We start from the raw sequence: 24,926 nt of genomic DNA, 5'->3' as shown, positions 1-24,926 counted from the left end.
TATTAATATTACTAGTGATAACCAAATTTTACTTTAAAATTGTTTACTTTAAAATTATTTACTTTAATTAACATTTGATTATCTTATTAAATTCTTAATTTGCTCAAAACAACAATCAAGACGAATTAAATAAATAAAGGTAAGTCTAATCACTTCGGAAATTGTTTATATCGCGCTCATTTTACAACTTAATTCTAAGAGTTTTAAAAAGTCTGTTCTTGTACTTTTTGCAATCAGAAAAAAAACCAGCAATTGTGCACTTTTGTTACCGTACTGAAATAATAACGTTATTATTTAGAAAGTCATTCTTAATATTCGGAGGGAGGTTATTTTCTAACTATTTATTTTCAGTGAACAATTTAATAAAAGAATGGTATCGTAAAACTTGAATTTAATTTGAAAATACTATTTTTTAAAAATGAGTGCCAAAAAATCAACTTAATTCCAATTTTATTTGTTACTTCTTAATTATAGACAACGGGTTAAATCGAATTATAATATGTATATATATATTTATAATATATATATATATATATATATATATATATATATATATATATATATATATATATATATATATTTCGGGTTTGTATTACAGTACACATAGATTCGAAAAAGTTGTCAAAAAACAAATATATAACAAATAAATATTATCAAAGGCAAGATAAGTTACTTTTCTACCTAACTGGATACATTTTTTTTTGTTTTTATTCAATGTAACATGTTTATTCAGCTCGCAAACCATGCAGTGTTTACCGAAGTATTGGAAAATTCAAAATGGCGCCCGACACTCTCTTTAACGTGGTAAGTTTGGGAAAAGGTGTTATAAATAATAAACTAGACAAAATACTATTAAAAAAAAACACCGAATATATGTCAACTTATGTCACGGTAACATTTAATGAGCGAATTTCTAACAGTATTTTGTCTAGTTTATTATTTATAACATCTTTTCCTGAACTTACCGTGTTAAAGAGAGTGTCGGCGCCATTTTGAATTTTCCAATACATCGGTAAACACTGTATGATTTTCGACCTTAATAAGCATGTTACATTGAATAAAAACACGAAAAATATATCCAGTTAGGTAGAAAAGTAACTTATCTTGCCTTTGATAACATTTATTTGTTATATATTTGTTTTTTGACAACTTTTTCGCTTAGCTCCGAAAAATGATGCTATAATTTATCGACTGGTGGTGTCTGTTTTTCGCCAGCAAGATAGGGCAAATTTGTGCAAATATTACCCCCCCCCCCCCGCTGATTTTTGCAGATTTTTTAATTGATAATTTTGTTCGGCTAACTGCTCTCGGTTCGTTTGGTGTATTTGTGTGTGTACTTCAGTGAAGTAAGTACTACTTCACAAGTACACACACACATACTTGTGCAGTATGATAGGATCTCAGGCAATAAATAAATAATATTTATTTATTTTTAATAAAAATATTTATTTATTACCCAAAATCCTGTCATACTGCACACACACACATACACGCACTTGCGAAAAATAATCAAGTAGATAATAATAAGTAAAAATTAAAATTTTCGAATAATAGTGTGATTGTATTTGATAATATTGAAGATTCTTAAATCCAGGGGAGGTAATTGTAGTCTATGCTTTTGATAAAATAATTGTACCTATTTACTATGCCTCCCCACGGGACAGAGTTAGACACCAGGATCGTTTTTTAACGTGGAGAAAAGGTACAAAAATAAAAATTGTCTCAGTCGTGAAGGATTTCTCCTCCACCGAAAGAGAACAAGAAAATGAAGTGCAGCATCTGAAGAACAGATACTACACTTTGATCTTGACCAAAAGGCCAAGAATTGTAATCCGCCATTTCAAAATAGAAAATGGCAGACCGCTAATATCGATATATTTTTTGAAAAAAAAAAAAAAAAAAAAAAAAAAGAAAGAATAGGGTAATGTTGACTAGTTCTTTACCAGGGGGGGGGGGGTTCAGCCCAACGAAATAGTTTGTCTCGAAGTTGAATTAAAATAGGAAAACATCGAACCAGAAATGAAAATATGAAACGAAACATAGCTTTCTTATTCCCCCCCCATTTTTTTTTTCAGCGAACTGAAATGAAACAGCTTTATTTGTTTTTTTTTTCTTTTTTATAATTTGAAAACAAATTTGATTCTTTGTAGTAATAGGGGCGCCTCAGTACAGTTAGTTTATAGTGCCGGAGAAAAAAATGGACCAAAGGGCGACACTCCCAGGCGAGTTGGCAAACGTCAGGGTTGCAAAACTCTTTTAGCAACCCCCCCAACCGAGTCTAGTAACAATATGAAAAATGCTATCTGGAGCAAATCAGTCTGGTCTAGTCGCCATGATAACTGAAATTCTACTGGGGAGGAAATGGAAGAACCTCTTTTATAGGGTTTAAATCACCTCCCACCCACTTGACAATAATACCATTTTCTATGCTTCCATGATGGTTACTTTATCCCCTGACGGATGGACTCACCCAACATAAGCACACCACTTATATTTTTTTTACAATAGGACCAAAAACTGCTTTTATCAAACTTTTTCGTCCATTAACTTCTCTTCACAACACGCCCCAAAACGGTGAATTACTCTTATTTTATTTATTTATTTTTTTGCTTTTATATTGCAAAAACATTTTTCTACTTCATTTTTGTTGTTGTTATTTTCAAATATTTAGCAGCAATTATTATCCAAATAAGCAGTAAAAAAAAAAAAATTTGAAGATACAGAATAAAATAATTAAAACTAAGCATTGCAGTAATTAAAAAAAAAATGGAAGAAGTTTTGTTTTATTTGCTTAAGATAGTATTTCATGTTTTCATTCTTAAATAAACTCCAACTTCTTAACATAACTTTGAGACGAACTATTTTTAGTCACAGGGGCAGGTAAAGAAAAGGTCAACATTACTAAAAATAGTCCTAGCAAATCTTCTACTCGATCATTTTTTTTTTTTTTTTTTTTTTGCAATTTTTAGAATTTTTACCAATTTCGACATGACACAAAAGTTAGTAATAGTGTGTTTTTTTTTTCTTCTTAAAATTTCATTAACATTTTCTATTATACTGCACAATGTGAGAAAAATAAGTTAAAATGACTTAAATGGGTGATGATTGGAGGAGGGTCGGCTTCTTCTTTGACTTTGCGAAACCTAGTCACTTCTGTAACCTAGTTTCCTACTGGAAGGATGTGATTTGCATATGTCATTTGTTACCAGTTATTTAAAAGTGTCACTTCTTTCCGGGAGGTTAAAAAGTGTTCCGATAACAGTTAAACTTCTAAGTAACATTTACTTGTAACTTTTACTAGAGTTCAAGTGCATTCGTTCACCGTATAGTTTAGACAAGTGTTATTTGACTCCTGACAGAGTTGGAGTCGCGACTTAGCAACATTTCATAAGTTTTACAACCCACCCAACTCTGATCACTTTCTAACAGTGGTATCAGAAAATTTTTGACAACAAGCACCATTTTTGTGTGGGAGAAAAGAAATGCATGTACAAATGCCGAAGTCAAATGAACAAATTTCGATTTGCTAAAGTGTGACATGCACAGAATTTGATTTGAATTTTTTAAAAATTCAAATTTTGCTTTTTTAAAATTCAGATTGATGAATTCAATGAAAGATGTTTTATTTTTGAACAAGTATATTTTTATTTACTTTTGGATATTGCAATTCAAAACTTAGGTTCAGTGTTTGGGATAAGGAAGGGCATTCCTTAAACAAAACATTAGTTTTAAGTTTGGTTTGACAATAGTATGATTCCATATCAAGTCAATAAATTTTTAAAATTCGATTACTTGTGCTTTTTTAAAATTTGTGACAAGATCTTCATTCTGAATGGTGTCAGTCTTAAGTATAAAAGCTCAGTGGTTCATAATTCATGAATTTTTGACCTTTAATAAAAATATGAATTTTCAAGGATAAAACTGGTGAAGATAAAATTAAATATTTGTGTTCTCTTCTTAGCAGAATTTCGCTTTTTTATTTTCCATCCATAAAAAGTGGACATTTTATGTGTAAATCATTGTATGGATGTAAGTTTTTGCTTTTTTAGGTCAAAAGCCGTTTTTTTTTCATAATAAAAATCTGATTTCCACCGAATTACTAGAACCTGTGATTAAATATGATAAAATTAGGTACAAATCTCTAATTTTGTGCAACATGTAGTGTCCAATGGCAGACAAAACAAAAAAAAAAGATTAAAGTTTACTATTAATTATATGCTGGCGATTTCATGAAGTAGTAAGATTTCTCGTCACCTCATATACAAATGTGATGTTGCTAGTTTTAATCAAAAGTCTGATTTTCAGAAACTGGGATAATTTAAAGTAGTGATCTTAGTAATGTGTTGAATTTGGAGTAGCATACTTTGACAGGATTTGCCGAATTTAAACTTAGAAATCGTTAGTTGAAAATACAGAATAGTTAGCAATCCATTCGGGGAAGGGCAGAATAGTTAACAGTAGATTATTTATTTTATTAATTAATTTTTTTGTTGATATTTGGCTGGAGGTAATTTGTCTTTCATGGTCTTCTCTCTTTCTTTATCTGTCTTTCTTCATCTTACCTTTCCTTTTTATGATAGTTTTCACTGAGGATGTTAATTTTTCAGAAAGGCTAAGACTTTAAACAATTCATGAAGGAGTCATGAGAGTTAGACGGCTTTTTTGCTAACAATTTTCTTTCTGTTTCCTACACCTCACACGCACACTTAGTAACATTTTCTAAATTTTGATTTTCTAATTATTGATCACAAAATAAAAGAATAAATTTCGTTGAAAGCAAACGAAAAGTAATTTGAAAAACTAACCTGATAATTAACTTATTTATAAATTTTTCTGTTATTTATTTTTACCAAAATTGATATTTAACTATGTAAATTAATTTTTTTGTAGATTTTTTAACAAAATTGATATTTAACTAAGTAAATTAATTTTTTTTTGTAGATTTTTTAAAAAATTGATATTTAACTAAGTAAATTAATTTTTTTTTGTAGATTTTTTTTAACAAAATTGATATTTAACTAAGTAAATTAATTTTTTTTTGTAGATTTTTTAAAAAATTGATATTTAACTAAGTAAATTAATTTTTTTTTGTAGATTTTTTTAACAAAATTGATATTTAACTAAGTAAATTAATTTTTTTTGTAGATTTTTTTAACAAAATTGATATTTAACTAAGTAAATTAATTTTTTTTTGTAGATTTTTTAAAAAATTGATATTTCACTAAGTAAATGATTAAAAACAATTTTTTTATCAAAATTGATATTTCATTAAGTAACTAAATTTTTTTTCGATTTATTTTAAATATTAGTACTATTGATCACTAGCACATTATTCAAGTGACAATTTGTTTTTAGTTGTTTTATTTTTTCACTGCCTCTCTCTCTCTCTTTTTTTCTCTCTCTCTCTTTCTCTCTCTCTCTCTCTATCTCACACAGACACACAGGAAAGCTATAACCTTAAAATCCATTTGGATTTCAGATTTTTAACCACAGGCTACTGACCTCCTCAAATACCTGCACTTTATTTTTTCTTCAAAAAATTATCGAGAATTTCAGGAATTAATTTTTGGAAATAAAAAAGGAAAATAAATTTCTTGTTTTAAGTTGAGAAATCTATTAATGTGAAAAAGATATGAAATTGTGAATAATGTTACAATTACATAAAGTTATTGTTCCTTTATTCTGAATATGGACAGTTAAATGACTTTTGTCATGGGAACTTGATGTCTTTCTCTTTACTTTGACTTTCTTAGGCTGAAACTGATTTAAGTTATTCAAGAAAATTATGGAAACAATTGAAATAAACAGGATTTGTTGATCAGAGAGTAAATGGTCTTAAGTTGGAAGCGAAAAAATCTGAAAATTTGATTGTTTTGTGTTTAACAAGATTTTAATTTCACTAAACATTTTTAATATTATTTTGAACATGTTTTTACTACTTATCACTAGTATGTCAGCATCCAAATTGCTTTTAGTTGTTGTTATGCTACTCTCTTCACACACACGCACACATGCACATAGGCGGCCATGATTCTCCAGGTTTAAAAATTCATCTTGATTTCAACTTGTTTTACTATTGGATAATCATTGTATGCATAAACATGCAAGGATATGTGTGTTTTGGCACACAAAAATCTTATTTATAATTTCAATTACTGGGATGGATTTAGAATGTATCATATATATATTTGTTTTATCTTGCAGGTAATATAAAGGTCACTTTGCTCTTAACCTTTGACCTTTATTTTTTTTTTTTCAAAAAAGAAAACATGTTCTGTGTTATGTCACATGTACAAAAGATTTGTGGTTGAAAAATATGTAGACCTTTTTATGTTTGTTCACTCAAACAAGGCGTATTATCACTGGGATGTAAGATGATATTATGTGGGACTATATCTACAGGGGACTATGTAAGGAAATGTTCACATTACAGTTAAACTTTTGCATGTACAGACAAGGAAGTAGAGAAGAAATTTCAACATCTTGTAGTCTGAGAGACTATTAGAGTAGAAAACTTTCTAATATCTAGGGACCTCAACAATGAAGGAATGGGATTTTATGCTAAGCAAATTTGTGGGGGTTGTATATATCTTGAAGGGGTACAAGTGCTACAAGTTTGTATTGGAGCACATCTCATTAAAGTACTTGTAAAACAGATACAGAAGTATAACATTGCAACATTGTATTTTTGAGTGAACAAGAGCAAAAAGCCAAAAAATATTTGTTTTATTTAGGTTTGGCTTTTAAAGTCTGACTGACTCTATTATTTAAACTTATATCAAATTTTTATATCAATTGAAAAAAATATAAGAATAATTGTCCAATGACGGGTAAAATTGATTATTCAAACCGCATAATTTTGCACCACTTTTATGTCACAAAGATTAAAATCAAGATATAATGCTACTAAATCTTCTGTCCTTATTCCAGTTTTGATCAAAATCAGTTCATAATTTTGATTCTGGAAAATCTCTAAAAGTTATGGTTTAGGCTTAAAGGGCCTTAAGAAAATTTGAAATTCAGCAGATCTTGATTAATTAGTACATAATTCATATGGATCAAATTCAATCCAAATCTGATCGATTTCTATTTTCAAATGGGAAGTTGTGTTCATATTATGCCAATTGTATCAATTTGAAATACTCCAAAGAAAATGAAATGTAAGGAATATATTTACCAATTGATATCTAATATCTTGTTACAATTTCACAAAAATCAGAGGTGACAGAATTTTTGCAAAGAAAGCTTTCACCTCTTTTTATGCCCTTTACATAAAACTAAAGCTAAATATAGCTAACATTATGAAATCTGTATTCAAAAAATATTCTGATCGGTTAATTAGTTTGGGAATGAATGTTGGACATATAGTCCTATCTAACTGTATGATAAAAGAGATAAATATATGAATTATTAAATGTAATTTTTATATTTATTTGCAGATAACAATACTGGAGAAAATATGTACAAGATTGAGGATACGTAATTCCATTAGGTTTCCATTTGTAAATGATGATAATGCAATTTTGAGAAGTAAATCCACCTTAGACTAAATATGCGGAAACACACTGGAGAGAAACCATATTCCTGTGAAGTGTGTGGCTCATCATTTGTGAGGAAAGGTAATTTCGAATCACACATTCAATGTCATACATGCGTAGATTTAGAGAGACCAATACCGGGCCACTCTGGAGAGAAAAAACCTTATAGCTGTCAAGTGTGTGACTCTTCATTCACGACAAGATCACATTTACAGGTGCATATACGCAAGCACACTGGAGAAAAACCATATACATGTGAAGTGTGCAGCTCAACATTTACAACAAAACCGAATCTAACGCGGCATGTAAAACTGCACAGTGGAGAGAAACCCTATTCTTGTGAAGTGTGCGGTTCAACATTTGCTAACAAAACAGGCTTGGAGAGACATGTACAGATCCACACTGGTGAGAAACCTTATTCCTGTGAGGTGTGTGGTCATTCGTTCACACGGAAAGATCATTTAAATAAACATATGGATACACACACATATCACTCGTGTAAAGAGTGCGGTTCATCCTTCACAAAGAAATACGAATTGCATAAACATATTGAAACGCATGCTGTCGAAAAACCTTACTCTTGTGAAGTTTGTGGCTTAGCCTTTGCCCAGGATGTTCTTTTGAAAAGGCACCGGCAAATGCACAGCGGCATGCAGCCTTTCATGTGCGAAATATGTAACAAGCCGTTTACAAGCAAATCTAACTTGAAAGTCCACGTGCAAAGACACACGGGGGAGAAACCTCACTCGTGTGAATTGTGTGATGCATCGTTTTCAGGGAAGAATAATTTGATCTCACACATGGAAACTCACATGGGCGAGAAATCATATATTTGCGAAGTGTGTGGCTCATCGTTCATATGGAAACAGAATTTAAAGACACACATGCGAATTCATACGGGAGAGAAACCGTTTACTTGTGAAGCGTGCGGTTCAGCATTTTCACAAAATGCACATTTAAAAAAACACATGAAAATACACAACAGAGAAAACTTGAATGCCTGATAGAAAGAAAAGAACTTGAATAACTACTAGACAGCAAAGATCTTGAATGACTACTAAACATTGTCCTCAAGTACCTAAGGTCTCTCTTGTAATCTCATAATCATGTTGACACACCAGTTCTGGTCAGATCACTGAAGTTAAGCAATATTGAGCCTGGTCAGGACCAGATAGATGACCATTTAGGAATACCAAGCGCTGTATGTAGAAGGACGTCCACACTTCCCTGAAATAACTGCAAAAATCTAACGTTGTCATTTTCTCTGACCAGAATATACCCATGACTGGGGATGGCTTGTGAACTTGATGTTCCCATGGAAATTCCTGTTTGCATGAAAGCCAGTTTCATCTGGGGAAATGCTGCATGTAGGAGCCAAACCATAATAAAATGCAGATATATTTCTTTATAAACATATGAAAATACACAACAGTGAAAACTTGAATGCCTACTAGGCAGAAAAGAACTTGAATAACTACTATACATTATCCTCAAGTGTCTAAGGTGTCTCTTATAATCTCATAATCACGTTAACACATCAGTTCCCATTAGGTCACTGAAGATAAGCAATGTTGAACCTGGCCAGTACTAGATGGATGACAATTTGGGAATATCGGACACTGTATGTTGGAGGACGTCTACACCTCCCTGCAATAACTGCAAAAACCTAATGTTGTCAATCTTTCCTGACCATAATATACATCTGATTGGGGATGGCTTATGAACTTGATATTCCTATGAAACTTCCTCTTTTCAGAAAAGCTGGTTTCATTTGAAGAAAATCTGCATGTGGGAGCTAAAACATAATAAAAAGTGAATATCTTTACTTATGCAATTATAAATGGTAAACAAAGAAGAAACCATTCCCCACATGCAACTATACTGTAAACCAAAGAAAATTATGCATACATAATCCTTAATATAAAATTTTTTTTATGAGTGTTATTATATGAATATAATGTTAGCCATCAGTAAAAAACCCTGTTAACCACTTGATAAGGAACATGTTATATGCTTACTCGATGGGACTTGTTTCAGTACGAGTTCAGAATTCAAGCCTATTACAGGGTGGAACAATAAAATTGTCACCATAAAAAAGAAAACATGATTCCATTTCTGTTTGATGAAAACCGGTTTTCTTTTTTTATTGCAGATAATCTATTGGCCAGTTGTCTATAAATCCTAAGACCGATAGGAGCTTTCTATCATGTCTGAAAGTGACACACTGTTCAACGAGCAAGATTAGAGATGTGCCGCTGTACAACTCATGCTCTCTACCAATCCAAGTTATGACAGCAGGACCATGGCCAGCACCTTCAAAATACAAAGCTGGATGCCAGCTCACATCTTTGATGTCGGCTTGAAAGTCAACACCAAAGTGTACCTGTATGTGCTGAAGAGTGTGATGGTTCCCTGATGCAATAAGGTGGAGGCTGGCAGACCCTGGGTGTAGCAGCAGGACTCGGCACCAGCCCACAAATCCAAAGAGATTTTTTTTTTACATGAAGGTCACCACTTATCAAGGCCCAGAAGCCACTCGGGGATAAGGGTTATTTTGTGTACAGTAATCAATGGGATAGTGTTGCAGTATTCATTAGTATTGGAGATTTGATAGTGTCATTACTTGGGGGGGGCGGTTCATCAGTCTTAGCTTCAGAAGGAGTGCTACGATTTTGTACCTTTCTCTCATGGCCTCCTTCTTTCCCGACCTTAACCTGCTGAACTACTTTGTTTGGTCATACATTGAGAACATTACAAACATGACTTCCCACAGCACTAAAGCAAGCCTGATCACCACCATCCACGTAGTATTCACCAAGCTCCCGATGGTGCTTGTGGAAAAAGCATGTTCCCAGTTCTGGACCCGTATTGAGACAGTGATTGAGGCTGAAGACATCTACATTGAATAGATGTCAGCTCTACTATATAATCAATTTACCTGAATTGATTTTTCAATAAAAGTTTTAAAATAAAGCTGTAGTCTTGTTTTCTTTAGGCGATAAATTTATTCTTCCACTCTGTAAAAAAACAATGATACAAAAAATCTTTATGATGTACATCATGGAATAAAAATGTCATATTCCAAAACTTACATAAATCGATCAAGTAGTTATTTTAACTAAGAAAATCACATTTTATGAGGAAGTGTGAACAGCGTGTTTTGTTCTGTTATATTTAATAAATAAAGGCAAACAGCTGAATTTAAATTACAGAGATTTTTAAATTAGCCTTGTAATATCTATGATATACTATCAATCGCTAAAACTTATGAAAACAACTTTCTATATATAAAAAAAACTACTTGATTAATTTACATGATTTTTTTAATATAACATTTTTGCTCCATGATGAATGCATACATCATAGATATTTTCTGTCTTTATTTATTTTAATAGATTGAATTTTGGATACGAACTGCTGTTTACCTGAGATGAGTTATGTTCTGATTTTAGCAAGCATGTGTATGTGGCTCCACAAATGGAGAATACAATGTGAAACAATAATAGAATTTTGTTAAACATTTAACTTCTTGAAATAAAATTATTGTTATGTATATATTATTACATAACAATAATTTTATTCCAAGTTAAATTTTAGACAATTTTAGAAACAAATATTATTTATTGCCGTTATAAAACAAATATTATTTATTGCCGTTATAAAATTAACAATAGTTTGCCCTGCCACATGATAACACTGAATGTTTTCTCTGCTTTTTATTTAAAAATATATGAAATTAATTACCAAAGTTAAGATTAAACACTGATACATTATAAAGATACTCATGCAGTGAATGACTAGTTTTTCCGTGATGTTATCTCGGCATAGTTCGACAGCTTATGGCAACCACTAGAATATGCCAATTATTGATCAAAATTTTAAAAACTAGAAGAAAAAACATTGTGAACGAAAAATGTACCATATAGTAATTTCAATAAAGAAAAATGGTAGTACAACAAAAATTTTAAAAATCAGCCTATGGTAAGTTTCATGAATAAATCTTTTTTTCGTAAAATAATATAAAGCAACAAATGTAAACATTCTTTATTGTTTTTTTATAAGAATTTTTTTTAATTTTTTTGTTTTTCATAAATGTTTATTTTATATATTTTTTTATATTTTCAAGAAATGTTTCTATTTTGAGCTTTTAAATTTGGTATGGACTTCATAAAAAATATTTTTTTGTAAAAAATGTTTTTTATACTCTGTTTACTTTTTGTGAAGATTAAAGAATAGGCTAAAAGTTCCAATAGTCGAATATGACCATGGTCCTCAGAAGAATATGCTTCTTGGAAGTGTGTTATGGGAGGGATTCTGGGTTTGCCATTGATCTGCTGGGGATTGCTAAGGAATTTTTTCCAATTAGTCATGATGTGTTCTAAAACTATAGCACACTCTTGCCTTTAATGTTATATAATTTCTATTTCGTGGAACCACATGTATATTTTTCTGATTATTTTTCTAATTTCCAATGCATTTATATTGTCGTTTATTTAAGCAATTTTCATTGGCTTAGCGTTTTGCCATATTCCAGCAGTTTATATAAGTTGCTGTAATATGCCAAAGCAACAGAGCAACACTCACAGAAAAACGGGTCGTTCACTGCATAAATACCATTATAAATGCGTTCATAGGCACCTGCTGGTGAAGCTGTTTTCATTGAATGCAATTTCATCACCTGGGTATTTTGCTTGCAGAGAAACTCTACTTTTATTTATTATACTTTTATTTACTATACTTTTATTTACTATACGGCTGCCTGAATTACAGATAATTGGACTTACATGTCACACCCTGAAGATGATGAATAATCATATTTGTAACATAGTCTAAGTTGTTTTTGGAGCCCCACAGTGTAGCTTCATTAAAGGAACCTTCAGATTGTATTTCTGTAATCCCAGTGATGATGTGGCAGTCAAAGTTTTACTATTCATGTTATCGTTATGAACAGTTTTTCCTTTTTTTTTTTCAATAACAGCTCTTACAAACGTTATCAAATGTACTTGTGTTACATTTTCAAGAACAAATAATATGTCTTTATGCATACGTGCAGGGTGTTTATACATGCTTGTCTGACATTCACATTTTTTTTTTTTTCATTAACGCTATTTTGTCTTCTGGTTACTATAGAAATAAGCTTCTTTTATGAAGAAAAAGGGCACAAGCAGACATTCACTGAGTTTATTCAAGGTTTTATTTGGAGAGAATAAACTCAAGACAGAGAGGGAGAGAGACTTATGTTCCCTTAGCTAATTATTTACTTGATTTCCTAACTTAACTGAAATGAGTGAAGCACACAGATAGAGACATCGTTAATATTCACTGATAGTATAAGTTTTCTACATCATTGGCAATGGCTCATTCGCATGGTTTTCAGTGATGGACTGATTTAAATTTTTTTGTCTCTCTCTGCTCGAAAATGTGATGCCATTCTTCATAAGCTCTCTGTTTTTCTATGATATTTGACCTCAGCTTCATGTAATTCGTCTCTGGAAACGATTCCATTTGACAATTAAGGCTATCATGACATGCACAAAAGTGTAACCCTTGTCAAATTTCACACTAGCTAACTAAATCACTATTAGCATCGGGTTCCTAATATGTAACAGGTGAGTTGTGGGTGCGTTTTTCCTTTGCTTCTCAATAATGCAAATAAAAAAACATCATAATGTAGAGTTTTAAAATATAATTTTGGGTTTCATTTTCTTTATAATTTAAAATTTATACACATAAAAACCTTTACCTCCTCGTAAATGGGTGATAGCAGCTATTCATAAACCCAACCGCTCTCTCGAATAATTCTGGGATTTGTTTTAATTTACAATTTAACAAATAAAAATATAAACGGAATAGTTGACTTTTCTACAAAAGAAACGAAATCTGTTGTGGTGGAATTTAATTTTGTAATTAAATATTTGGGAAAGATATCAGAGTGAAGACGACACGGAGTTAGGATGTAATAGCAGCTTTATTGAGCGCCATGTTTTTTCATGCAGCCAGTCTTCCTCCTTTTTCGGAGAGTTCATAGAAAGTGCAGGTGGGGGCAGTGGTGGGGGTTTAGCTAGCTACATCTCCCCCTGTTGGGGAGGGTGTTTGTTTATTTTGTTTTCCTCTAAGGGGGAAGGGATAGGGACAGGGTTTTAAATGGCCACATGGGGGAGGGTGAATTGTTCATTCGTTGTAGCGTGCAGGTTTTCGAATAATGCGCCCTGAGCGCGTGGTCACTTGTTGGCTGTCATTCCTTACACAAACGTTTTCTTCAGTCGGCTCATTTTCCTGTGCAATCCTTTCTCTTTGTGATATGGGATCGTCACGCTGTATTTGAGACTGAGGGTGATCATCAGCTGTGTATGTTGTTTGATGGTGTCCTGGGAAGGAATGTTTTGACTCAGGCGTTTTGCGCAGGAATCGCCTGTTTCAGCGGTATCGTTGTCCAGTCTCTTCGGAGGCGTGGGTTCGAATCCCACCGCTGCCACCATGTTACGTCCACGGGTTAATATCAGAGTGAAGACGACACAGAGTTAGGATGTAATAGCAGCTTTATTGAGTGCCATGTTTTTTCATACCGACAGTCTTCCTCCTTTTTCGGAGAGTTCATAGAAAGGGCAGGTGGGGGCAGTGGTGGGGGTTTAGCTATACGCAACAATATTCAATGTTTTACATAATGTGATGAGGATACGTTTTTGATTTACAATCTTCTATCAATTTTTGATAGTACATTTCTATTTTCTAATACATTAACTCTCTAGTTTATAAATAAAAATAAATTTTATTAATATATACGTTAAATGTAAAATTCTTCTACACTTAATGAAAGCATAAACTTCAATAAATTACAGTATTTTTTATATCACTTGAATACATGTCCTAGGACGACTAAAAATTTTGCACCAACCATATGTATTTTTATAAAGCTTAAAATTAAGATACAATGCCACTAACCTTATGTCTAGAATCCTTATTCCAGTTTTTATCAAAATTCATGACATAGTTTTAATTATAGAAATATCTAAAATTTCAAGCTTTAGAATGAATTAAAATTCGAAGAATTTTAATGAATGTCTAATAACTATGGATCAAATTTAATACAGGGTCCCCCCCTCCAAAAAAAAATAAAAGCTAAATGGAGGACATCTAGAACATATGTTGTAGAATGGAGAAAAAAAAGCCAAAGACCCTAGTGTTTTGATGTGATGTTTTGAATATAATAAACTAGTTATGACCAAAGTTTCATTTCATTTGGAGAAAACACTAAGAAACGGGGACTAATTAGAGTTGGGACCCGTTTTTTTTGGGGGGGTCACTCTGTATAAATCTGAAATATCTAAATTTTCAGATGAGAGATTCTGCCATTATCATGTTTCCTAAAAACGCTTTTAAAATACGCCAAAGGAAGTGAACTTTGGGTAATATTAATTGATAACTTATAGCCATTGGTAAAAATTATGCAAACGTTTAGAATCTGAATTTTCACAGAAATCTTTCACACCCTTTTCATGAGATTGAATTCAACAAAATACAGCCCATATTACGCATCCTTAGGACAAGCTGCTGTGTTCACAAACATATTATTGTCAAAAATTGTTGTTTGCGTCCTGTTTATTATTTATTTCTTCTAAACGTTTTCTTGTTATTATCTTTTTATGAAGCTTCAATTCTTTTTATTAAGGCAAGCCTATCATGGACCCTGGTTGCTGCGGAGAGACCATAATCCTGTCTGTTCCATCTGCAGGCCAAAACCAACTCTCCATCTATGGATCAAATTTAATACAGGTTGACCCCCCCCAAAACCTACGACCACAATTCCCGTTGCCCCTAATTTCCGGTGCACGTCACCCCTAATTTCTGGTGCATTCTATCTAGGTTGATACCTGTCAACCCTAATCTTCTTTGACCCCACTAAACTTGCTGATGGGAATTAAAAATATACTTACATAACTTACTATTTCTCCAAACTACCTAGATAGCATTTAAGCTGGGATTCCCAATACTACATTATGATCTGTTAATTAATTTAGAAGTGTGTCATATGCATACAAATATATAAACATACATATATCTAACTTTTTATTTGTCAGTATTATTTAACAAAAACAAGGAAAAGTTTACTGAGTTTTTTTTTTCAAGGCTTTTTTTGGAGAGAATTTACTTATGGAGAGAGAGAGAGAGAGAAAGACTAATGTTTTCTTATCTAATTTACTTCTTTACTTTCTAATTAAAGAATTGAATGACACAGACGGACATACATCAAAATAACATTCACCTTAGATTGTTCTACATCATTTGGCAACGTCTCGTTCGCATGGCTTCCCAGAAGAGAACTCATACGAAAAACTTAGTTTTCTTTAGCTGGAAAACGTAACATCATTCATCATCTCATATATCATATCACATCATTCAACTATTTTATCTTTGACGTTTGACATTTGCTCCTGCCTTGTTACTTATCTTTCATTCAACCCTGATAAAGATTCTGTTTTACTGTTTGATCTAGGTTATCATGCACTCCATGTTGTTACGTGTATAAACAATACCCCCCCTTTAGGTGTAACTCTCCTAGTAGAGGTACACTTCCCCTACTTACCTCCCTTGGCCAGCATAACTCACCTTGGTCTGGGGTGTCTGTAAAATAGCCATTATGGAGAATAAACTACGATATGAATCTTGTCCCTAGCATCCGTGTTTGTTGTCCATATTATATGCACGTCTACACACATAACATGGTGGCAGATTGTGGTAAAAACCGAAACACGTCTCCTAAACTATAAAAACAACTGCCGGTCGTCATAAAACTGAGTAATCTGTTTTTTTAATTTTTTTTTGTCTTCTCTGCTATGTTCAGCGTCTGTACAGACGGTGACGGTGTCTGGTCTGTTTACTGTTAATTTCTAGTGCTTACTAGCATCACTTTGTCACTGTGAATATTTGTCCTGTTTACACCATCAAGATGTCTATTGATGACACAACGGCTACTACTGTCACTAATCTCTCTACTGATATGGCTGGTCTACACATGGGGGCTTCTGAAAGACTCGTATTCGGGGGGAATAAGGCTGATTCATGGAACTTGTTTTTCAAAAGATGGTCCAACTATGCACTGCTAACCTGACTTGACCGAAAACCGAGAGAAATACAAGTGGCAGTGCTAGAAAACTGTTTAGGCGATGAAGCTATGAGGATATACCAGAGTATACAGTTCGACACCCCAGATACAGACCGCACTGTACAAGATATACTACAGGCTTTAAATGAATATGCTGTAGGAATAACGAATGAAACTTACGAGAGGTTTGTTTTTCGTCAGAGGAAGCAGGAGGAAGGTGAAGCTTTTGATGTTTTCTATAACGACTTAAGACTCCTGTCACGAAGCTGTAATTTTTGTTTCAAATGCTCAGAGACCAGCTTGTGGAAGGCATCCGGAATCAAAACACAAAGCAGGACCTTCTAAAACTCCCAAACCTTACCCTGCAGAAAAGTGTAGACATTTGCAGGGCAGCTGAAAAGGCCTCTATACAAAGTCAAAATATGGGAACAGAGGATGCTACTGCCCGGATAATGAGGGTCAGTGAAACCAGTAAAGCTTGGGAACCAGCTCAAAAGAAGAAATGCTCCTTCTGTGGTTACTTGCATGCAGCAAAGCGCAGTAGATGTCCAGCTTTTGGTAAACGATGTAACGCATGCATGGAAAAAGGACATTTTGAGTCAAGGTGCCCCATCAAGCCCAGTAAAACTATGGGACAATGGAGCAACACATCAAAGAATAAAAAGTACAGTAGGCCACGACCACATGTGCACCATGTCGACACTTCATCAGAGGATGATGAGGGAGAATATACCCACTGGAGTGAAGTCAAATAAGAAGCATAGGAAAGATGCCAAGTGTCTCATGCTCCTCGACAAGCAGGAAATTGTCTTCCAGATTGACACATGGGGTAACCATCAACACACTTCCTGCAAAGTTTGCAAATGAATTAACACCATACAATGGGGTTCTGACAATGTGAAACAAATCTCTTTTGAAACCACTCGGAATATGTCACAAAAATGTTAAAAACCCCAAGACGAACAAAACATATTCAGTGGAGTTTGTCGTATTCAGAGACGAATACGACTGTCAACCTTTATTGGGCCTACCTACAAGTACGCATATGGGCCTGGTTGAAATAAAACAGCAGAATTTCCACCGTGTTGCAGCAGTCAACATAGACAATAACTATCAGGAAGTGTTTGATGAAAAATTGGGAAAGCTACCAGGAGTTACAACCCTACAACTCAAGCCAGATGCTATCCCAGCTATAATGCCGAACAGGAGGACACCTGTGGCGGTACGACCAGAACTAAAGAAGGAACTAGACAGACTGACAAAAATGGGAGTCATCGAGCCGGTATATAAGCCTACTCCATGGGTTAGCCAACTAGTCCTCACAAGGAAGAAGAATGGAGCCTTAAGAATATGCCTGGACCCGAATGAACTCAACAAAGCACTCATGCGGGAACACTACATCATGCTTATCCTCGAGGATACCCTCCACGATATGAGGGATGCAAAGATATTCAGCAAGGCGGATCTATCTTCATGATATTGGCATGTCGAACTTGATGAAGCCTCCAGCAATTTGACCACATTCCAAACATGTTCCGGCCAATACCGTTGGCGTCGACTACCTTTTGGTCTAAACTCGGCAGCCGAAATATTTCAAAGGAAGCTGGTAGAGCAATGCCAGGACATGAAAGGAGTCATTATCATTGCTGATGACCTGGTGGTTTATGGAACTAACCAGGAGGAACATGACAGACGACTTCACAGCCTTCTAAAAAAATGCCAGACAATAGGGATAAAATTAAACCCTGAAAAGTTAAAAATAGGCCTAGACGCTATCGTTTTCATGGGGCATCGCATAACCAAGGAAGGTATAATGGCTGACCCAGAAAAAATCAGGGCCATTACTGACATGCCAGCATCAGAAACTATTGGAGACCTACGTAAATTGCTTGGCATGGTAAACTATGTTGGGAAATTTATCCCCAACCTTACGACAATCTTAAAGCCCCTCCAAAACCTAACAAAGAAAGATGTCACGTGGACGTGGTCAGAGGCACAGCAATCGGCTTTCAATACAGTCAAAGATATGATATGCAAAGCACCAGTGCTCTCTTACTACAACCCACTTAAAGAACTCACACTTGAGAATGATGCATGTGAGTATGGGTTGGGAGCAGCCCTGATCCAAGAAGGGCAACCAGATGCCTATGCAAGCCGTTCCCTATCGAACACCGAAGGAAGATACGCCCAAATTGAAAAAGAGATGCTTGCAGTGGTATATGGTCTGGAAAAATTTCACCATTACACGCATGGAAGGAAAGTGAATGTCCTCACTGACCATAAGCCACTTGTGCCGATCTGCCAGAAGCCACTAGCGAAAGCACCTAAACGATTCCAAAACTTTCTGCTACGGGCTCAACAGTATGATTTCTCTATCAGATACAAGCCAGGGAAAGAAATCCCATTAGCAGACACTCTCTCACGTGCGCCCATAGATGAACCAAAATCAGAAGAGCTCATGACTGTAAATAATTTGACGATGCATCCCATCAAAGACCGCAGACTTTCTGAGATCAGATTCAAGACACTGGAGGATCCTATCATGAAGATATTAGCCGAGGTTATTGCGACAGGCTGGCCCAGTGACAAAAAACTGTTGCCCGACTCAGTAAAACTTTTTTTTGACTACAGGAACGAGTTGACAGCACAAGATGGACTAATACTAAGAGGACAAAGAATAGTCGTACCTCAATCTATGAGAGCGGAAATGAAACAAAAATGTCATGCGGGCCACCTAGGCATAAACTCTTGTCTCAGAAGAGCGAGAGACCTATTGTTTTGGCCAGGTATGTCCGCTGAAATACGCCAATATGTCCAAGCCTGTGCCACATGTGCAACATATGCAGACCGTCAACCAGCGGAGCCCCTCATAATCACAGAAGTACCAAAGAGACCCTGGCAACGAGTTGCTACCGACATTTTCTCATGGGGTGGAAATGAATATTTGGTCACGGTGGACCAGCATAGCAGTTTTTTTGAGGTGGACAAGTTGAATGGCTCAACGTCAGATCCAGTGATCAGTCGTCTTAGAGGCCATTTTGCTAGATATGGTATACCAGACATCCTCATTTCTGATAATGGACCCCAATTCTCATCTAGCATGTTTCGGAAGTTCGCAAAAGATTGGGCGTTTACTCACGAAACAATATCCCCTGGGAACAGTCAAGCAAATGGTGCTGCTGAGGCAGCTGTGAAAATTATGAAGCGTCTAATGTGAAAGTGCAAAACTTCGGGAGAAGACCTATTACTTGGGCTACTGAACATGCGAAATATACTCACTGAAGGTCTCAATACTAGTCCAGCACAGAGACTGCTAGGCCGACGGACAAAGGCAACAGTACCAACCACCGAGGCCCTACTGAGGCCCAGCTACACTTACTCACATTATGAGGCACAAAAGAAAGAAGATAAGAAGCTGAGGCGGCAGGGCAAAGGCAGAGAACTGAGCCAACTTCATGTGGGCAGCAATGTCTGGATCCAGCCTCTAAGACCTCACGCAAGAGAGTGGGAGGAAGCCACGGTAAGAAAAAGGTTGACTGGTCGGTCGTACGAAGTTGAAAATGCAAGCGGACAACAATACCGCCCCAACCGTTGTTTCATACGCCAAACAATACAACCAAAACACTCTTTCCCCATACACCAACCAAGAGGCACCATCTACAACCACTCTGAGATAGAAAGACTCACCCCAGACAATGCAACAAATAGACAAAATGAGATGGAAACACCAGCAGATCAACAAGACCCAAACGAGAGACCAATATCACCAATACAGACAAGATCGGGCAGAGTCATAAGAAAGCCTGTCAGATATTGTGAATGATCTACCTGAATTTTGAAAAGGACACACTTTCTCTCTTCCCCTGTAAGGAGGGAGATGTTACGTGTATAAACAATACCACTTCCTTTAGGTGTAACTCTCCTAGTAGAGGTACACTTCCCCTACTTACCTCCCTTGGCCGGCATAACTCACCTTGGTGTGGGGTGTCTGTAATATAGCCATTATGGAGAATAAACTACAATATGAATCTTGTCCCTAGCATCCGTGTTTGTTGTCTATATTATATGCATGTCTACACATGTAACAGCAATTTTGATCTCATTTGTGCTGAACAGGAACAGCGCTTTTCTAAACCCTTAACTACTTTCATTGCGGTGGTGAGGTATGTGATTTTTCATATGTCCCAACTGAAATGCCTCGGAATAGAAAACACAGTTATTCCACATTCATACTCTCAATTTAATAGTGCACCTTTTTTTTTAAATCCCAAAAGGGCAACACTCTCACCTCAATAAATTGCTGTGAATCAGTGGCTTTTCATTCCATTCTCCAACTTTCCTCTGCCCTGAGTGATTCGCAACATAATGGTCATGTTTGCCATTATATCCTTCCACCCCTTAAGTTGTGTCAGGGAAATATTTAGTTGTGTTCTCTAAAGTTAATTATCGCAACTAGACTTGCTCATGCTGGACAGAACAGCCACCTCCTTATGCTATGCTGATATCCCCCTCCAATAGTGTTAAATAAAAGAATTCTATTTTTTTTTAAATAAAAATATACCTTTGTCCGCTATACAAGCATTCTTTTCAGCTGAGGTCCTTTATTACAACGCAATGAAGACTCGATAACCAGACGCATGTCAGCTGATTATAGCTGATGCCATGTCGACCCGTTCATGTTTCTATTGTCCATTCGTATCTATATAATAAAAAGAAACAAATTACTGGCATATATCTCTAGATATTTTATTCTTGTATTACTTCCCTTGTTTTCTAGATGGTGATTGATGATTTGGCATCCCCTACGATAGATCTTCCAGTCAATTATTATTTAAAATATATAAAAATATAATTTTACTTTGCACTAATTTTTAGAAAAGGAAGAGTTATCGACCCCTGACAAGCGACATCTGTCGGCAGTTCTTGAAACTAAAATACAAACATTCGCCGACGCCTCATGTAACTGTCATGCATAAGTGCCTAATCTTGTGCCAGACGTAACCATATAACATAATATATAATATGTAATATTATAATATTATTTTGTATAAAAATTTTAATATGTGGGAGCATGATGAGAATTGGCAGCCAATCTGATGTTAACGCATCCACCATGAGAGACAAAATAAAAAAAATCGTCGTTTGCACATGGCTCCACGCATCGCTTCCGCTTGGGAAGAAAAAAACAAGATAACCACAAAAGAATTATCAACCAATGGCAGAGCTCCGCGCTTAAAATAAAGGCCTAAAATATCACAGTCACTGGGAGCCGGTTTGCCACTATAAAATGAGGGGACCAAAAAGGAGGGAGGCAGAGGAGATTCGCCCTGCTGCGTCAGTGAACGCACGGACGGATTCTCCCACCCGACCTAAAGAGATGAAGAAGAAAAAGAAATAAAGCACCAGTGAACTGAAGCCGACTACGCTCTCATGTTATGGGCCAAAACGCCTTCAATTCTAAACAATGCCTATTTCACACAAAAAAAAAGAGAAAAAGGAGAAAAACATAGGAGGCGAAGATACCGTGCTGCTAGCTGTTGATGAAAGAAGTCGCCGCTTCCAAGTTAAAAGCCAGGACACATATCAACCGACAGTAGCACGACCGGCCACCCACTTACCACCCCCATCGTCTAAAAAGATAAGTACGCTTACGAACATTAATTCTTTGTTAAATTATACAAGCCTACAAAAGTTCTTTCCTTATCAATGCATACACACCTACAAACATCCTACGAACACTTTACCTCTTCTAATTAAAACTGTCATTAATAAATAAAACCGGTTCTCAACCTTCAATATTCGTCTGTCCTTAATTGCATGGAGTCATATTCTATATATTTCAAACGTTGTCAATTAAATGTATTCTTTGTTGTGACCTCTATGGCCTCATTTCCTTCACCTCTTCTCCATCTATAAACCAACAAAAAAAAAAAAAAACTCCGGGCCATAAATATGAACAATTCTTACTTTTATTTGAAAAAATGTGCCATATTTATTTCTTGTAACTGTTAACTTTCTTTTCATGTGAAACATTCTTAAAGGTAAATAAACATATTTTTACAGAAAAGTATCATTCTTACGCAAAACTACAATAGATCTTCCAGTCAATATTATGTATCATAAATGTTATATTTTGTGAAATATAAGATCTCTATCGAGCCTATAACGACATGTAAACAAAACATAGATTGCATCAGCAGGAACGGAGACACCCAAACATCAGGAGCAGCAACTGATATGACGGCGTTGATTCATAAGCGACAACAGCGCCGACTTGGTTTTAACTTATCGACTCTTCTTAACCACGCATTAAGTTATCAGAAGCTATGCTTTTTGTACCCATCTTTCCACTATGATTCACGGTTCATTATAGCAAAGAATTATCGGGCAGAACACATTGTCCAAGCAAATAGCTATGCTAAGAAAGAGAAGGCCAGATTTCGACAGTTGGAATACGAATATATGTGATAAAAAGATTTATAAAGGGGTTACAAGTGATATATTTAGTCTAAATTCATTCACAGATACACCAGGTTTAAATAGAAATAAAACAAACATAGAATCAGGGAGACAAATATTTTCCTATGACAAGGCTAACTGTATCATTACGACACATCTGACAGCAAATGTTTTCTATTGTTCACAACTGAATTATGTATCTACAACTATTATGTATCGTCCACGCGAACAATATATAAGAGCTCACCGCGTCAGCTGTCAGCACTCAGCAGTGGTGTCGGAGGTAGGTGTATCAGAATTTTTGTAGGAATTTTTGACACCCCTAACACGAAACTCCGAATAAAATATAAAAATCTCGTAATTTCTCTGTTAAAAGTGGGTTATTTATTTTCTTTATGGATTATACTTCCAAAATAAACTATTAAAGTTGTTTTAAAAGTAATAGAAATATATATATATATATTTTTAAAACAGTAATGAATTTTCCGAACTCAATATTTTTCAATTTTTAAACTTTAAAAATCTATCAAAATTTTTCGGTACTTATACAGTTTAGTGACGACATTAAAAAATGGAAATAATAAAAAAAATTTTTATCGTACGTAACTGTTATAGACTGAAGTTGTCCGAAAAAAAATTTCACTTCATTTGATCAAGTAGTTTTTTTTTTTTTTACAGCGAAAAACAATGATTTATCACGGCTACGTCAACGTGGCCATTTTGGAAATGTTATTGCAGGCACAGGAATTCCCCAAGGGCAGGTAACTGCCGTACATAGCAGAATACCTCCATTTTAGGCCAATCTAGCCCTTTTTTCCCCCACCAGAATGAGATTTTTTTTTTTTTTTTTTTTTTTTGCGAAGACAGATGCCATTTTTGGGGTGTTTTTTTTTTTTTTTTTTATTTGTAACAGAAGTAAATAAACGAAGTTTCGAAGTTATCCATGCGTGTCCAACTGCACATGTTTCGAAAATAATCTCATATAAAAATTCTTCAATTCTTTGCATTCTTCAATTTCTTTGCATATTCAATAGTATTCTTATTTTAAAAAAAAAAAAAAACGCAAAAAAATTGCAGATTTAAAAAAAAAAGAAAAAAACGTAAAAAAATTGTAGATGTGTTGTGCGCATCTCAATATGGCGAGAAAAAAAGGCTAGATTGCGAAATTTGGCCTAAAATGGAGGTATTCTGCTAGATACATTTCCAAAATGGCCACGTTGACGTCGTCGTGATAAATCATTGTTTTTCGCTGTAAAAAAAAAACTACTTGATCAAATGAAGTGAAATTTTTTTTCGGAGAACTTCAGTCTATAACAGTTACGTACAATAATTTTTTTTTTCAATATTTCCATTTTTTAATGTCGTCACTAAACTGTATAAGTACCAATTTTTCTATTGATTCTATTTTTACGATATTTTCAGGGTCATGTGAAATTTTATGCTCTTTCCAATAAACCGAATATAATATTTTAGACAAACGTTTTTTTTTTAAATTCACGCCCCCTTTTCAAGTTTATATTAAAAAGTAAATAATTGATTTACTCACCGAAAAGTAAATAATTAATTTACTCACAAATTGAAGAGAAAAGGTCAATAAATAATATATTCTAATTTAAAACATAGTGTTTCTTAGAATTTTACCTGTAAAATTTGAAGTTTAAAACCTGTTTTTTTTTAACCACGTTATTTGTTTTTTCTTTTTTTTTTTTTTAATGGAACCTTGGTCCTTGCTCCTTTAATTGAAAAAAAATTAGGGCTTGAATTACATTTTTCGAGGAGTTATAAGCTTGGAAAGATGGGGTGGAATTATTCACTATTTTCACGAA

The 24,926-nt window shown here is 34.4% G+C and overlaps 1 protein-coding gene and 1 pseudogene across 1 annotated transcript; one reads left to right on the top strand and one right to left on the bottom strand.

The window, feature by feature from the left end:
* LOC145242329 (uncharacterized) lies at nucleotides 1-11,022 on the top strand. Its single transcript, XM_080105340.1, has 2 exons — nucleotides 1-139; nucleotides 7,440-11,022. Exon 2 carries the CDS (start codon nucleotides 7,553-7,555, stop codon nucleotides 8,540-8,542), a length of 990 nt encoding a protein of 329 aa, XP_079961466.1. The 5' UTR covers nucleotides 1-139; nucleotides 7,440-7,552; the 3' UTR covers nucleotides 8,543-11,022.
* On the bottom strand, nucleotides 1,612-1,830 carry LOC145243283 (U2 spliceosomal RNA; annotated as a pseudogene).
* Nucleotides 11,023-24,926: the final 13,904 nt, after the last annotated feature.

The sequence above is a fragment of the Euprymna scolopes genome, chromosome 21 (assembly GCF_053919585.1).
Source record: "Euprymna scolopes isolate OS-2025 chromosome 21, ASM5391958v1, whole genome shotgun sequence".
Taxonomy (NCBI): Eukaryota; Metazoa; Mollusca; class Cephalopoda; order Sepiida; family Sepiolidae; genus Euprymna; species Euprymna scolopes.
The sequence above is the reverse complement of the archived record's forward strand: the minus strand, read 5'-3'. Positions and strand labels throughout refer to the sequence as shown.